Source organism: Felis catus, chromosome C1 (assembly GCF_018350175.1).
Source record: "Felis catus isolate Fca126 chromosome C1, F.catus_Fca126_mat1.0, whole genome shotgun sequence".
Lineage (NCBI taxonomy): Eukaryota > Metazoa > Chordata > Mammalia > Carnivora > Felidae > Felis > Felis catus.
The window spans coordinates 193095447-193110082 of NC_058375.1; the positions used below are offsets into that span (position 1 = coordinate 193095447).

Genomic DNA, 14636 nt, shown 5'->3' on the forward strand with positions numbered 1-14636 from the left:
AGCCAACGAACTAAAACAAGGGGGGAAAGTGCCCATATAAACTGCTCTGAATTAGAGGATTTCAGGGCCACTAGGCCTCTGGGAAGATCCTCTCTCCCTCCCAACCCCTCTTAAGAAAATGTCTTCATGCCTAACATGGTAAAATCAATTGTTACAGTTTTCTTTTTCCCTCCACAGTGTGACCTTAGCAATATACTACCACATAAAGAACAGGTGAGCTCTTTTCAAACCTGTCTTGTTATTCCAGCTAATTTGCTAGATATCAAGTTTAGTGTTAGGTAACAACTATAGATATCATTAGAGTAAACTTATAGAGTGCTTTTATTACAATATTGAGACCCAAAGAGTATTTGTTCCTGTGGGTTATATTTACCGTATTAGAAATTAAATTTGAGAATTAAAAAATTAAATCCACTGTATGTTAAAACATGGTTTTTATGGCACTATTGGAATTTTGAGCTAGACAATTCTTTGTTTGGGGGGATTGGCCTGCATATTATAGGATGTTTAGCAGTATCCCTGGCCTCAGCTCACTAGATGCCAGTAGCACCCTCTCCCTCCCTCCACATTGTGTCTCCCGACCTGGCCACATGTCCCCTGGAGAACAAAATCATCCCCGATTGGGAATCCCAGTGTTAACAGAAATCATATCTTTTATTAAAAAGTAGCTATTATCCACAACAAGAGAGTGAAAAGTATGTCATTGATTTACAATTTTGCAAATCTCTTTAGTATCTGTTTTAATAGAAGACAGCTCATTCTCATACCCTGTCTGTCTTCAGTGATTTGTTTTGAAGAAACACTATGAAGAAGAGCTGGCCTCTTTCAGATACATAGTTGGACAAAGGTGTGCTTTTAAAGCCTTCAGATAACCGTGGATGTTCTATGATGCTGCACCAAAAGTCCACAAGGGCTAGTTTCTTAAATTGTAACAGAATTTTAAATCCTGTCCGTGAATTTGTACTCTGTTAATACATTGATCTATCTATGTTGCACACTGAATGGATCTTTTACATGTATGTGATTTTATAATAATATGCACTGATCAGTTGGAAAGTACTAGTTCACATTTCTTTATACAGTATCAAAATCTCACTTTTGTTAGTGATACTAACAAAAAAAAAGACCAGCAGTCTTACCAGAAAAGTGTTTTAGGTATTGAGAAGCTATCAGGCTCACAGTAGCTGAAGCTCCCATTGAAAGGTACAAGTTTTCCAAAATCCTGATTTTTTTAGCTTGATAGCCTGAATTTTATCATTGGCAACAAATACTTTAGTTATTTCCTTGAAGTTTCAGGCTCACTTTAATTTAAAAAATTTTTTTTAATTTTTATTTTAAAGTAAACTCTATGCCCAACATGAGACTTGAATTCACGACCCTGCGATCAAGAGTCACGTGCTCTACCGACTGAGTCAGCCAGGCGCCCCTCATTTTGTTCATTTTTAAGAGAATGACTATCAGTTGCGCTTTCAAATAAAGATGGTGCTCTATGAAAAAAGCGGCTTGTTCGGCTCACAACCGAGTCGCAAGTGCTTTTCCTTAACTATCTTCCAGTATGCGGAAGTGTTTCATATATACTTTCTGCTTATTCAGAATATTAGAAGGTCAAGGCTTAATAACTGTTCAATTTGCCTGCTTTACCAAAGATGTTCTTAAGTACAGCAGAATTTTTTTTCAACTGCAAGTGGCAGTGAAGACTAGAATGACTAGGTACAGTTGGGTACCACTGCCTTGATTCATGCTCAGAACCCAGCAGTTTTACTCCCTTTTATTTTTTTGTACAATCACTGCAGATGTCAAAAGTGTATGAGCGAGTAATGTCTTTAATATTTCCCTCGGTTCTGACTTCCTGGGTCTCTGAAAAGGGGAACCCTAGAGACCTGTAGACCACACTTGGAGAACCACTGTTTAAATGAGCGCAATGTATTAGTGTGGTGAACTTTTAAACAAAAAGACTTTGAAAATTAAGAAGAAGGTTACATTTTTAACTCAAACTATTGAAGAGAGACAAGAAGAAATACATGATAAGAATGTGTAATATAGAGAACTACAGAGAGGGAAAAAACAGGGAAAACCATGAATTTCATATTCACATTTATTAAAATTCTGAAGACTTTATTGCCCACCACTATGGCTTTATGAAATGCTTTTCTGTGTTCCAGTGTGTGGTTAGAGAAGTGAAAATATATTGGCTTCAGTAGTGTTGCTGGCTAGGGAAAGTCGGTGTTAAAGGCAACTCTGGCTTGGGCTGGTCATTGTAGGAAAGATTTCACAGAACTTGATGTGTTGAGTAAAAAGAGGTCAGGAAACCCTCTTAAGGCCAGAATACAAAAGAGTTTATAAAACTGTTTGCTTTGTTGAAGGTTAAGCTTCTTCCACTCCCCTCTCTACTCCCAGCAGATATATTACTAAGATATTAATTCCTGAATTAATTTTTTAAATGCATTCTTATTTTATAGAGATGCAAATAGATCCTTGGATATTTTTGATGAGAGATCACATCCACTCACAGTAAGTGTCAGTTTTATTGAAGTTGTATTTTTCTCTCATGCAGTTGTGTTTATTTCATGCTGATTTGATTTCATATTAATTGCTAAAAGAAAATTACTCGCTCCAGCTTGAAGTCAGACTCATCTTTAGTCTTCTTCCCTACCCCATGTTGTGTCATCGTTTTACAAAAGGAATGTTGTAGAAGGGATATGAAAGAGTAAGAACGGATTTGCTGCTTTGTCTAATTAGTGAGCCAAAGTGAGTAAACGTACCCAAATAACAGAAAATAGACCTTTTTAAAAGCTAATCTTCAGTAACATCAGACTGTATATATTTATAAATAAACCTAATGAGTATGTTATGATCTCTGTGAAGAAAATTAGAAGACTACTTAAATTTTAAATCACTTAAAATAACAGTTTTAAAAGTCACTTTCTCAGGTGCTCTACGGCCACAGGTGGCTGGTGACTGTTGCATAGGTCAGCACACACTTAGTGCCTTGTGGTTACAGGAAACTGAAAATGGTGTTTCAAAGTTGACTGCAGAGAAGTATGACTTGTCTGAACAACCAGACTCTTGAGCCTAAAAATAGTTTGCATTTGGTTAGATTGCTGTGGGGGGAAAGTAGGAAGGAACACATAACAGATTTTCTGAGGTCGTGCCTGTATTTTTCTTTAATGAATGGTGGTGAGTATTGAAGCACTGTGGTATTTTAAGATCCCATTGTTTATATTCAAAAGACTGAAAGACATGTCACGCAATCAAAATTACTCTAAGGGGCACGTGGGCACAAGTAAAGACTGCTGTATTACGGGCACTTAGGTATTTTTCTTTGACAGATATTTACACTGCATTTTCTTCTTCTTTCAGCGCGAAAAAGTTCCAGAGGAGTACTTTAAGCATGATCCCGAACACAAATTTATTTACAGATTTGTTCGTACTCTTTTCAGTGCTGCACAGCTAACAGCCGAATGTGCAATAGTAACTTTGGTAAGGTATTTCTTCTTTCCTAAAGCATCTTTAGAAATTTCTATCTTGCACACAGGGTATGGTCCTGGTTTTCACATAAAAGTAGGTTCCTGAAATGATCATCAGAAATTTATTAGGAGAAACCTATTGAAAGTCACATACACACATTCGAGTTTAATATAATTTGAGTTTGAGAATAATCATTATTCTTTAAAATGTTGCCATTGCTTTTCTCATCACAAAACAATTGCTATTAAAGGCAGCAGGAGCGGTTTCTGGTTTCTCCCTCCATACCTCAGGACACAGATGCACACACAGCACACACATGTTCACACACAGAGGGTGTGCTGGTGGGCGTGGGTAGGATGGGGGCAGTCACAAAACCATCTGGTCCACAGGCAGGCACTCATTCACTGTAGGTCTCAGCTGAGTCCCAGATTATTTCAGTATTCCCCAGACAGTTCTGACGTGGGTCCTGATTGAGAACTATTGCCTTCAGTTGTCTGTTCCTTGGACGATGGGTGTTAATCCATCCCTGGTGTCCTCTCGTGCCTGCCTGTGAAGTTGCCCAGGGTTATGGTGCCAGAAGGACTCAGAAAGGCTTTGTTAGTCAGCCTGCTAAGCTACAGCTGTGTAAGGGACCTTGGTGTTCTTCATACAGATTCCTGTGATAAGATTTTATCATTTGAAAAATAAACTCTATTTAAGTGAGAGGTGGTTGGGATTATTTGTACTCCTCCCTACAGCAGACCTATAGTGGAGGCTTACCCGCATGGTCTGTAGGGAAAGAATACTTAGGTCAATGCCTGCACTCCCTTCCTATCCAGTTAGAATTCAGGAGAGGAGGCTTATGCTTTTGAAGAGAGACCCCTCTGTGGGCACTCAATCAGACAGGCCTTTTCAGTGAACTATAAACCATTTGGAGTGCTTAGCCCATGCTGGAGAGGGGCAGCAGTGGTACTTGCATCTGAAGAGCCAGGTGATGCAGGAAGGAGAATATCTGGAATGGAAGAAGGGGAATTCTGTGTTAGGTTAAGTGTGACATTACCGTGAGACAGCAGAGTGATCTTGTTTGGTCATCACTGGAATAGATGGAATCGAGCATTAACCTGAGCTCTAGAGGTAGGGAATTAAGAGTAGTAGAGAAAAGTATAGACTAAAAAGTGGATAGAAGCTAGACCTGGAAGGACTAACAACATATGAGGGACAGGTCTGCAGAGGAGCGGCTAGAGTGATAGGAGAGAGAATAATAGTGGTAGGACCAGGAGAGAATAATAAAAGAGATGCCAAGATGAGAGGTTCAGTTCAAGGAGAGCGTGGTCCAGATGCCAAATGCTGCCAATCAGTTGCTCATTCCATACCCACTGGATACCTCATCACTATTCCCAGTGTTGGAGGTAGAGGAGACAACAGGTTGAATAAAGGTCTTGCCTTTTATATGGCTTATATTCCAGTGAGGAAGAGAGAAGTGTGTGTTTTTTTCAAGTGAGCGTTAACCTAAACATTTCAGGCAGTGGTAAATACCAAGAGAAAGCAGGGTACAGTGATTGGAGGGGTTGCCATATTAGACTGATCGGAACAGCCTCTTTAAAGAAGTAGCGCTTGAACCGTGACCAAACTAAACTGGGGAAGATGATGAGCAAGACTCTGAGATGGGAACACATCTTGCATGTTCAGGGAACAGCAAGTGTCCACTGGTCAGAGTGAGGAGTGAGGGGAAGAACATGGGAGATGAGGTCACAGAAGGGCAGTGCCGTATCTCATGGGGTCTTAAGGCTTACAGGCTGTGGGAAGAAGGTAAATTGTTATTTGTTTGGTGGGAAGCCTTTAGCAGATCTTCCCCCAGGGGTATGAAGTGCTCTTAATTTAAGAGGCTGTCCTGGCTGCTCTGGGGAGAATAGACTGTAGCGAGGGTCAGCGTGGAGGCAGAGAGGTCAGGAGGCTGTGACAGTGATACAGCTGAGGAGTGACAAATAGAATAAAAATCAGCCAGATTACCAATGAGGGTAGAGATAACAAAAATTGCCAATGGATTGGAGTAGGATTAACTTAAGGGAGATTTGGGCCCCAGCAAGTAGGTGAATGGCAGTACCCTTTGGGTTATTGGGCAAGGCTGAGGGAGTAGACAGTTGGGGTGAAGAGCTCTGGTTTCTATGTGTGAAAGCACCAGTAACCTCCTGAGTGACAGGGGCAGGGGGGCATACTGCCCAGGGTTAAGACAATGGGAGATGAGAAGCCAGCAGGGGGCATTTTCCCATGAGCAAAACTGAAGGAAGCTTTGTGCTGGGGGGCGGGGAAGGGCAGGTTAGGCTGGGGGCAATGTAAATACATTCGCATTGGAGGAAATCTCTGGCAAAGAGGGAAACATTCTTCAAGAAGAGGGAATTGTGAGATGGGATCACGGAAAAAAGAGTTCACTTCAGTGAGAAGAAACCTCCCTTCCACTGACACTGTAGAGCCGGGGGCATGAATGATTGGGCACGTTCCAAGTTTGCCAGGGAAGGTGATAGGAAATCAAGACATTGCCAGTGTCCTACACATGCCTCTCATTATTCCCGTAGAGTAGAGAGTGAACCTTGTTGTAAGCAAGGGTCATTCTTAGGACACCTGAGAATGCTGGGTTTTGGGGGTCGGGAGCAGGATTTCACTAAGAACATGTAGTGTTCAAGAACCACTTGTTTTTGAAAACACAGTTGAGTTTGGACAATATTGCAAATCTGAGCTGGCAATCTGACAACCTTCAGACAGTAAACATAACTCTAAAATTGGACTTTTCTTCTTGTCAGATGGCACCCTTCTTCTTCAGAGCACCCTTTGAAGCAACGAATCCTAGCTTAGCTCTGTAATCTCTACTCAGCTGCTCACTCCACCCCGGTCTTTGCAGACTGGGCATTTGATACACAGTAAAAGAAATCATGAAATCACCTCATAGGCGGCTTTAGAGAAGCCCCAGTGGTCTAGAACCTGGCAGCTGTGAGCCCTTTAAAACCAACAGAATTGAGTACGCTGTAGGTTGTGTAAGACAGGGTGAATTATCACGAAGGGATAATAGAGATGTGAAGGAGAGGGGCCAGGAGGACTGTCCTTTGTATGTGCCTATGTTCCCGTAACAGACACTAAATAGGGGATTACTCGACAGTTGGAAAGACTGGCCCAGGCACACCTGTTGCTACTTCCTGTCCTGCTGTGCCACGCAGCAGCCACTGGGAGGCTCTCTTGACCACCAGTTTTTATCTCCAGGCTCATGCCGCCAAAGGACTGCTTGTGAAAAGGGGAAGGCAAACATGTGCTCGGTATCACCAGGGTTTTACATATTCAAGTATTTGTACATTACCATGTAACCACCAGCCAGCTTTGGTACACAGCACATGGTAGGCCATCAGGTTTATTGAACGGCTTGAATCTACAATCGGTTGTACTGAACCTTTTCCCTTTATGAATGGGAAGGTTAATAGCCCGGTGCCTGTCTTCAGGATGCCCTTTGCTGAGGCGTCCAGTCATTCCTGTGACCAAAACTGGGCTGGAAATCCGCAGGGGCAGAGTAGGCAACAAGTATCCGACCTACAACTGTGACCTGGCCTCTGGCTCTGGCTGGCGGAGCAAAGTCTTTGTAGAACCTAAGACTAAAAGGCATGTCAAAAACAGATGAAATCTGTCATTCCTAACAGTTCTTATCACAGCACTTAAACTGAACTAAAATGAAAGACCAGTGCTCTACTTTTGCAGGTTTACTTAGAAAGGCTTTTAACTTATGCTGAGATCGACATTTGTCCCACTAACTGGAAAAGAATTGTTTTGGGAGCCATTCTTCTTGCCTCCAAGGTTTGGGACGATCAGGCTGTATGGAATGTGGACTACTGCCAGATCCTCAAGGACATTACAGTTGAGGACATGTGAGTTTGTAAGGTTTTGGTGAACTTTCTAACCATTTTTCAGTGCCTCCTTTGCTCCGGTAAAGTTTACATTTTAAGAATATTTTTAAAGGTTACGTTGTGCAGACAACTGCAATAGGCATTAAAATTACATACTGTCCGGCTATGGTATAACAATTCATATTTCCCCATCATTAATTGATAGGTCTTGATGTGTTACTTGTAATAATCTCCTTGGTAAATTGAAGTGTATTTTTCTGGTGGTTTTTGGCATACATTTTACAGGCTTACTATCAACACAGTACAATACATATCTTCATGGCTTTGTTCAACCTGCCTACGCGTTCCAGCCCATCTTTAAGAGGCATATGTCTGGCCTTTGAGATAAATGTTTGGCCGCTGTTAAGGCCTTAGGGCCTCTACACTATAGGGCCTCTAGACTATAGAGAGGTTATACCTCACCCTGACTCAGCTTTTGCTGGTCTTTCCTTTTTATCTCAAGTTCTGTTGTTACAGAAACCATGGTACAAAAGTAGCCACATGTATGAAGGTTTCAGATTCCTGTTCTTCTGCCTCCTCCCCTCCTAGGTGTATTGCTCCTGTTTAAAAATAGCTCTGAGGGGCGCCTGGGTGGCGCAGTCGGTTAAGCGTCCGACTTCAGCCAGGTCACGATCTCGCGGTCCGTGAGTTCGAGCCCCGCGTCGGGCTCTGGGCTGATGGCTCAGAGCCTGGAGCCTGTTTCCGATTCTGTGTCTCCCTCTCTCTCTGCCCCTCCCCCGTTCATGCTCTGTCTCTCTCTGTCCCAAAAATAAATAAACGTTGAAAAAAAAAATTAAAAAAAAAAAAATAGCTCTGAGAAGTTAGGGAGCTCCTGTTTCTCTGGCATCCCTGGGACATCACCCGCTGCCCATCCCATTGAAGAGTCTCCAGGGCACTCAGCAACCACAGTAGTGCCTCGTGGGGCTTCCGATTAATCCTGAGGGTGCCCCCCACAGATGACATGTGAACATGGGAGTGAAGTGCCAAACTCAACGAGGGCTTTCGATTTGGCCACCCTGGCTTTTGTGAAGGGCCCTGAGGATGGTAGGCAGAATGAGCCAGAGAGGGATTCGCAGTAGACTCTCGGAGTGCCCCCCTGAGAGTGAACATGTCTTTGTGGGTGGCATTGGAGAAGATGTGGAAGAACATGTCTTGATTATACAGAACAGCATAGGAAGATTAAGATCTTGGCAGGCAGTGGCAAGTTTGTTTTTGTTACCTTTCCCTGTTGTTCTAGATAAGATCGTCATTCAGAATTACCAAAGTGCATATTTACAGCTGAAGTGAGGGTACTTCTGACTAGGAGAAGGGACCAGTCATTGTCGGTAGCAGTCAGAATGGCTTTTGAGAACAGCGTGGACGGAGTGGGTGTGGACATACTGCTTGCGGCCCCAGTAGCAAATGGTGTAATGGCAAATAAGGATTTGAAATGAATAAAAGTGGTTTGGGAAGTTGCAGAAGCTAAAAGAGACTTTGATCACCACTGTTGCCAGTCTTCAAGCTCTGGTCCCTTAAAGGAAGAAAAACGTGTAGTCCTGAACACTAGCCCTGCCGTGGCGGCAGCTGAGAACCCGTGTTGAAGCTGGCTGGGCCTCTGATTCCAGTGAGAACATCAGAGCCCGCTGGGAAGTGTGGAAGCTCGTAAGAGCGAGTTCCAGGAGCAGTGGTGGCAGTGTCTAGCCACAGGAAGACTCGTTGTAAACAAGTTTTTTACACGATCAGAGAAGCACCAGGAGCTATGTTTATAATAGGTTGTTTTGTTTACGGTCTTTGGAAACTGGAAAGTATCACAACGAAGTGTTTAATACACATTTGTGTTGTCCCCCTGCTGTTGCCTTCAATGTGTAATGGTCTCATTTTGAGTCTCAATTGAAAAATCGCTGTCTATCCACTTTTTCTTCGCACTTTCTAGCATCCACGCTTTAGAATATATTCCCTTCAAAAGAGTAAGTTAAACTGAGCAGCTGCTCTTCAGAAAATTTGCTGTGCCCGTAAATGGTGTGCTATTCAGCCATCTAGCTATTTAAAACACAACCCAGAAGACGCATATCCTATAGGCATAATGCTTTTCTTCGGTGATTAAACCTTGATTATAGACATGTTAATCCTATGAAGTACTGTATTTCTACACAATTAAAATGTATTAGTGGAGGAAATATAAAAGGGATAGTGAAGTGCATTTATTCCTGTAGTAAATTAAGTCCTGAGTAGCTCATTATCAAAACATTATCTGATTTACATTTCTATAGACTTGCAGCCATATGAACAGGAAATTAAATTTGGAAGTAGGTTCGATTGGGTTTAAAATTCAACAAACGAGCACCTCATCTCTTCTGTTCATATTCTGAATGTTCTCCATACAGGAGAGCATCAGGCATTTGTCGATCTGTCCAGTGGATTAAAATATTAAAACCGAGAAACCAAATAGGTTATAAAATTAGCCTCTTGCGTTTTTTCAGGTATTTGCCATTTTTATGTATTTCCCTAAAAGGATTACTGTGAACATGGTAAAATTTTAATTTATTAAATATTTGGCAAGGAAGCTGTAAAGTCACGTGTAGCAGAGGACTGCTCCCAACACTTTCCTTTCCTGTTTTATTGAACTCGCCCCAGGCGGCTGTGTTCACACTCTGTTCTGACAGGGGGTGGTGACACATCTTGGGGTTGCATTCCCAACATGAGACATGCTGTTGGGAGTCCAGTGCTCTATCAGAGGTCCTATCGTAAAGTGAGTTGTCTAGCCATGACATCTCTTTGATCGTTCTGCCTGTCAGAGTTTAAAATACATCCTGTCCTGTCATAGTGACAATCTCTTGCCCTAGTAAGACTAAGGTGAACAGAAACTTACATTTATGAATGCCCTTTGGCATAGTCCTATGCACTGGGGGAGGGGATTCCCTTTTCCATCGAATGTAGCGTATTTATTTATTTATTTATTTATTTGAGATGAATCCTTGTTGCTTCAAGAGTTTTTCCCCCTCAGAGATAATAGCAGTGGCTCTCGATGGATCCATTTGTTGCCGTGGTGATGTGCCCACTCCTTTTGTTGGCGCGTCTCTACTTCAATAAGCCCCTTCCTGTTATCGGCCTGGTGAAAATGTCTGCAAGTTCTTCAGAGCTAATAAACAGCACACATCACTCCTTTCATCTGATCACTATAGTGGGGCCTTGTGAGTGAGCGTGGAGCATGAATCGTACAGCTGCACTAATGGAACTCTGAAGAATGAGCCCCTGAGTCAGCAGCAGGAGTGCATAAGAGGGCCATAACCTCTTCCCCCTTGTCCCAAACTCAAAGTGCTGGGATGCAGAAAGGACCACAAATAGCTGTACCTTGTTGGAGCATTAGTGTATTAGTCCAGCCAGGGAGCCTTTATTTGTTTCAAAACAGAATTTAGAGCTCTCCTAGTAGCTCAGAATGATAGTTTTGAAGATAGCCCAGTTGACTAAAATTGTCCTGTGTTGGTTTTGTCTCTTCCCCCAGGAATGAGATGGAAAGGCATTTTTTGGAGCTACTTCAGTTTAATATTAATGTTCCCGCCAGTGTTTATGCCAAATACTACTTTGACCTTCGCTCCTTAGCAGATGACAACAACTTGAATTTTCTGTTTGCTCCTCTTAGCAAAGAAAGAGCACAGAACCTAGAGGTAAGGCTGTGAAGTCATCAGTCAGGCTTTTCTGTCAGCCACCAAAAAACCCACGTCTGTGGCTAAATCTCATTCAGCAGTGATTTGCAAAACAGAAAGCTTTTCAATAAACACATCGAAGAGCTTATTAACCCTTTGGCAGCATTTTTCTGGTGTCTTTTATGATTTATATAAAGGCCTCACATCATTTCAAAGAAGTATATAGGTATCTTTTCTGTGACCATAATTCAGAATATCTTAAATCAGATTTAACCTGTTCTTAATGGTTTTCCATTTGATCCATTTGAACCTCTACCCTTCCATATAACCATTCGTGAATAATGTATGGTTGTATCCCTAATCATGTCTACATACATAATCGACTCACTGCTCTTAACTGTCTTTTACTCGGTTTGCAAATTCATGCTGGTGTTTTCTATAGATAGCACAGTTCAATCCCATGAGTTTATTAAGCATAGCATTAGTGGCTCACCTGAGAGACCTGTACTCAGACTGTATATCGCGTGTTTCGTGTTTCCAGTACTGGTGTAGGGCTTTTGATGGAAATGGTAACATACCGGAGACAAAGTAGCACGTATGCCTTATCACTGTTGGTGAGCGTACAGCAGAAGTAGTCACAACTGAAATTTCAAACACATTTACAATGGACACTTTTGGGGGTACCTTGGGTGGCACTTTGCAATCAGGTATTTTCTGCCCTGGTTGATATGCAAGTGAAACAGCCCTCTTTGGCACTTCAGGCGTTAGACCTCCTACCTTCCAATCAAGTCCAGCACGTGTCTGCCCTGGGAAAATTTGCTGAGAGTATGTGATAATCACTGCAGACTGGAAAGACGTTGACTAGCTGAGAAAATGCTGATTTTTGCCCAGGTCCATGTTCATTATGTTGAAGGAGCAAGTGTGGTGCTGTTAGGAGCCTGTCACGATACGTTTCACATCTTTGGAACCCAGTTTTTAAATTCTTCTTTGCCCCAAGGATCAATCATAGCCTCTTAAGGATTTTACCTTAGTGAATTGACAGGAAGGAGCATCCCCAGATTCTGGGAGCATAGACCCCAGCTCTCCAAGGTAGCAGTAACTGTGAAGTATCTGAAGGAGTGTGGCTGTGTGGCTTACCAATGATGCTTTTTTTTTTTTTTTTTAAGGTTTTTTGTTTTTAAATTGTTCTTGTGTTCTGTTTGACTTTCCAGGCCATTTCCAGATTGTGTGAAGACAAATACAAAGACTTGTGCAGAGCTGCTATGAGAAGGTCTTTCAGCGCTGATAATTTCATTGGTATTCAGCGCTCTAATGCCATCCTCTCTTAAGGGAGGAAGGAGGGGTTGTAACATCACGAACCCCTCACCTACAAGGACTGGAGAAATACCACCTCTCCTGCTCAAAAACCAGCAAAGTTAGTATTTTCATCTAAAAGAAAGTCAAGAGACTCGTGGACCGCGAGGATTACGCTCATAGGAAAGAATGGAACTTGTCAATGCAACACACTCGTTTGTCCTTTTTAATGTAAACAGAGTTACAAAAACCACTCCAAAGCAAAAGCTCCAACCCACACACAGATATTTGCTTACTATGTAGGCTTATAGCTGTGAGCTAAGTGAGGTTTTAAAATTTTTAGACAAGACACTAACTACATAACTTTTATGTTTTTCTATTTTTCTTGCCCCTCCCTCACTCTGCTGCATATTTCTTTAGAATCAATGCAGTATTACCATTAAAACGTGGGACTCCTAACAACTCATAAAGCCACTTAGGAACAGACTGTAGCGTTGTGAGGTATCGAAGGGTTCTTCCTCCCTACTTTACCATTGAAGCTGCTGGTCGTTATTGGCAATCAGTTTAAACCAAAAAGCTGCCGAATAACACCTGTCGTTCAAATTCTTTGCAAGCACTACTTATTAGCATTATTAGTATGTTTGGGATCATAAACAAGAGAAAGTACATTATCGATTATCTACTTCTATTGGGTCCACGCTGCATTTCTTGTGAACTATAATGGTGCTTCTCATTTTCTGACGATTTTCCTCTTTGTTAAATGCGTGTATTAAAATATATTTTCATAATTCCAACCAACATGGTGGTCCAGTGGTAACAAGCAGGTAGTGAAATAGCAGGTGTCCTGAAAATCTTATTGCAACTTTCAGCTTAAATACGGTGTGCTTGGGCCCTCCAGGGCCCTGCTGAAATATAAATGCCACAGACTTACAAAATATCACTTGAAAGTTTAATTACATTTCTAGTAAACTTCTGTAGTTTTGTAAATTTTAAATATTAAGCTTTTAATTTTAATTTTTTGTTTCAGCCCCTCTTGAAGATGGCAAACTTTGGCTGAAGCAAAAAATTAAAATTAGAAGTTTAATGTTTAGAATTTACAAAACTAGTTAAGTTTACAAGAAATACCTAAACTTTTAAATGGTGTTTTGTCAGTTTGTAGCATTTATACTTCCACAGGTATCAAAGCTTAAAGTTGCACTAAGACTTTAAAGATACCTTGTACCTTCATAGACATGCCCTCCCCTTTGAAAGTAGTCCTTTGCAGGGCTGTGCCGTTTACCTGCTTTGATCACCTGAGTTTCTTTTTTCTAGATTTGGTAAGGATTATGAAGAGCAATGGTAATTCACATGTAATAAACTGAAAGGAATTGGACTCTAATAGTAGTGATATGAAAGTAGGGGATAGGAAACCGCTTTTCTATCCTACGTGTTAACCTGGCTGGAGATGTCTCGTTTCAAGTCCTGCTATTTAAGAGGAACCCTCACCTCAGGCTTTAAAGGGCAGGGAGTTAAGAAATCAATCTTCTAGGACATTGGTAATGATGTCACCTAAACTTGAAATGTTAAAAAAGAAAAAAAGATTCGTGTTCTTAACCACGTGAGATCTTTCTCCTATGTAATCCTAGGAATTTTGCCTGTAAACACAGCATTTCTGGGCCAGGAATACTTTCTCTCAGTATAGCAAGGCTTCATATTCTATTGAGTGCTGCAGGTTCCATCATTTTTAAAGGACAGAGACATAAATGATAAATAACAGTATATAAAATATTACAATCTACCACCTCAAAAAAATGTTTTGTGGAGTTCGGAGCTTGGAGATTCAAGTATTGATTACAGTCTTATTTTGAAAAGAATGCTACAACGTATGTGGTTTTTCTTCCTCATGTTTATATTAAAAGAAAAGCTAATAAACTCTATTTTAATTAAAATATGGCTAGTGTGTAACATTCAGTTCACATAGTATTCTAACTGAAATGCTTTCAGTCAGCTCTAATAGTAGGGTCTTAAAGCATTTTCAAACTGACCATTCGTGATGGGTTTGCTCCTTGCCTCTGGTTCCAATGTAGTCATGTCTTTCTTTGGCTTCTGCTCTTTCGGACCTGCAGGTAGTTTGGCACATTTAAAACCGCTGGCCATTGTGCTCGGAGGCACAGTGCAGTAGATGGCATCTTTCAACGGTTCATTATTGTGCCAAGAGGGAAAAAGGCACACTGAGAGATTCGGTAGAATATACCAGAGAGAAAGGAATTACAGGAATACTGTAGAATCAGAATGTGAGCTATATGAGGATCTCCAGCAGTTTTGAAAACCTGGAGGCTGGTTGGAAAGGGGAGCCTGGGTGCCTCAGTTG

The 14636-nt window shown here is 41.5% G+C and overlaps 1 protein-coding gene across 2 annotated transcripts in view; it reads left to right on the forward strand.

Moving 5' to 3' along the window:
* CCNYL1 (cyclin Y like 1) overlaps positions 1–14214 on the forward strand; it is a 36762-nt gene extending 22548 nt beyond the window's left edge. The window contains exons 5-10 of one of the 2 annotated variants that reach the window (XM_003991075.6): positions 178–213; positions 2460–2511; positions 3361–3480; positions 7186–7352; positions 10852–11014; positions 12205–14214. In XM_003991075.6, coding sequence (XP_003991124.1) covers positions 178–213; positions 2460–2511; positions 3361–3480; positions 7186–7352; positions 10852–11014; positions 12205–12321 — 655 coding nt within the window. In that variant the 3' untranslated portion in view covers positions 12322–14214. The remainder of the gene's footprint in view (positions 1–177; positions 214–2459; positions 2512–3360; positions 3481–7185; positions 7353–10851; positions 11015–12204) is intronic. The other variant, XM_003991076.6, reaches the window with a different exon arrangement.
* The last annotated feature ends 422 nt before the right edge of the window (positions 14215–14636 follow it).